Source organism: Antrostomus carolinensis, unplaced genomic scaffold (genome assembly GCF_000700745.2).
Source record: "Antrostomus carolinensis isolate BGI_N321 unplaced genomic scaffold, ASM70074v2 scaffold3618, whole genome shotgun sequence".
In the NCBI taxonomy this organism is placed as follows: domain Eukaryota; kingdom Metazoa; phylum Chordata; class Aves; order Caprimulgiformes; family Caprimulgidae; genus Antrostomus; species Antrostomus carolinensis.
This window is the reverse complement of record NW_010332151.1, coordinates 94,249-96,494: the sequence shown is the minus strand read 5'-3', so window position 1 is coordinate 96,494 and position 2,246 is coordinate 94,249. Positions and strand designations below refer to the sequence as shown.

The window sequence follows — 2,246 nt, the reverse complement described above, 5'->3', positions numbered from 1 at the left end:
CACTTTACTCTGTTACTTGGTTTCCATCTTGAAAGGAATAATCCTCTCTAAACATGAAGGGGATATTTACCTCCATTGTCATACACCGATCTGTGCTGTGTAGCTGAAATTACAGCCTTGTGAGACTGAATACGTGTCCTGTGGGAACAGGGCTGGATTAAAAACTTAATTCATATGGATTGCAATCAGAGCATGGCAGGGGGAGGACCTTTGAACTCCCAAGTTGAGACAGATGTGAAAAAACAGTGTTAGTTTTCCTAATCCTTTGGCTCATGTTCACACACCCCAGTGCTGAGGACAGATATACACTTCTATATCGTGCTCTGGATGCATGTATCCCCTCATGAATAGGCCAAGGGAGAAAAAAATACCACAGGAAATTTGGCATCAAAACCAGAAAATTGTTCTGTGTAAGCCAGTAATCCTTCACTGGGATCAGATGGCTCTCATATAAAGTACGGTAGTTCCAACACATTACAAATAGAAATGAAATTGTTAGGTGCTAACAGGAAAATCATGCTGGTTTTATCACTGTTGATAAAGGTAGATTCAACTCCAGCTCACTAAGTACCTCCATTAATTTTAGGCTCCAGATTATATTTCTTAATGGAAAAAAAATCCTTTGAATGAAACTTTTTTCTTTAGTGTTCACTCATGTTATTATCTTTCTGTGTAGGTGTTCTGTTCAGTTCAGGCTTTGGAAAAAAACAACCCAACTATCTGACTATCTAGAAAAAGGATTTTGATAGATTCTTTATTACAGAGGAAAATGTGAATGTAATAAGGATATATTTGCCTATTATTCCTTTAATAGGAATAAATTAAATTAATTCCTGATTTGCTGTACTATTCAGATTAAAAAGTGACAAACCTCCTTCTCACACTTTAGACTATGAGAGAATTTTCTCCTTTTCAGAAACAACGAGCAAGAGAGAGATGACAACACTTCACACGGAGGGTATGTATGTCCCTATCTCTGTAACTGTTTGACTGGAGTATATCAAATCAAGGTAAATTTATACTCAGAAAAATAACATGAGTATTTTGGAAACTATTTATTCCTTTCTGAGAAGCAAAGACAAGTTTTAGCAAGATGTCAAAATATGAAAGGAAGAGAAAAAGCCTAATAAACTAAAGCACCATTTTTGTGACAAGCTTTTACACAAGTGCACAGGAAAATTTCAGCCAAATGACTCTGTTTTCTGAAGGGAAGAAGAGAATCCTGAATCTCATTTTGAGATAATTTAGGAAGAAACACACTAAAAACAACTTAAATATCCTTTCAGATGGATCCTGTTCTATTTGCATGCACATTTAAGGCGCTGCTTCAACAAGGTTCCTAGCCAAGTGCCTGGATTTAAACATTTAAGTTCTCTGTTTAAATATTTAATTCTTATATTCATACCTTCACTATAGGCCACATATTTAAGTACCTGCTGAAATGGGAATTTAAAAAATGATGATTGCTAGCCATTTTCTCTTGTTTAAGCTGAAATTCCCTATGATAGGGACTGAGGGATTTTTTTATTATACTATATGTTGCTGAGTAGAATGTAGCAATGAATAAGTATCAGCAATGAATAAATATTAAGGCAAGATTTTAATGCTGTTAATAACGATCAATAATTAGGATTGTAGTTGCTATATTTATGCCATATAATAACTGTATAAAAAGCACAACGGTAGTAATATTTAGAAATAAATTTCATTCTGATGACTCTTATCTCGGTATGCCAAGATTCTCTCTGATAAGCACCCTAAGGCATGACTCCAGAGTAAGAATGCTTTTATTTTTGCAGAGTTCCTTCATCATGGGACTGACAAAACATGGGCTGCAACTGCATCTGTGGAAGAAGGTTTGCAACTTCCAGTGCAAGAAACACTGTTTTCAGCTCCCAAAGTCTGAAAGAATAAAATACAAAAATAAGTTGTTTGCTTTCTTTTTGCCCTACTAAAAGGGCTAATATAAAATTAGATATAATGTTTTGGTGATTGAATTCCAGACTGAATGAGAAGGTGTAATTATTCAATTTGTGCATGCAATGTGCTTAACCAGTGTTTCCAGGAAGCTTCCCAAGGGCTGAGAATAAGAGCTCTATGACAAAACCTGTTTTCATCAAAACAGACCCTTTTTTCCCTGGGAACACGGGCTTGAACAGGTAAGCTGTTTGGCAGAAACGTGCTGTTTGGGTGCCAGCCACTGGACCCACAGCCAACTGCATGTTTGTTGTCTTTAAAGAGGTCTT

At 36.0% G+C, this 2,246-nt stretch overlaps 1 protein-coding gene across 1 annotated transcript in view; it reads left to right on the top strand.

The window, feature by feature from the left end:
• The window catches only part of OC90 (otoconin 90), a 22,040-nt gene that overhangs the window by 11,595 nt on the left and 8,199 nt on the right, over positions 1-2,246 (top strand). Inside the window, exon 7 of the mRNA XM_010173381.1 lies at positions 1,800-1,856. Within this exon, the coding sequence (XP_010171683.1) occupies positions 1,800-1,856 (57 nt within the window). The remainder of the gene's footprint in view (positions 1-1,799; positions 1,857-2,246) is intronic.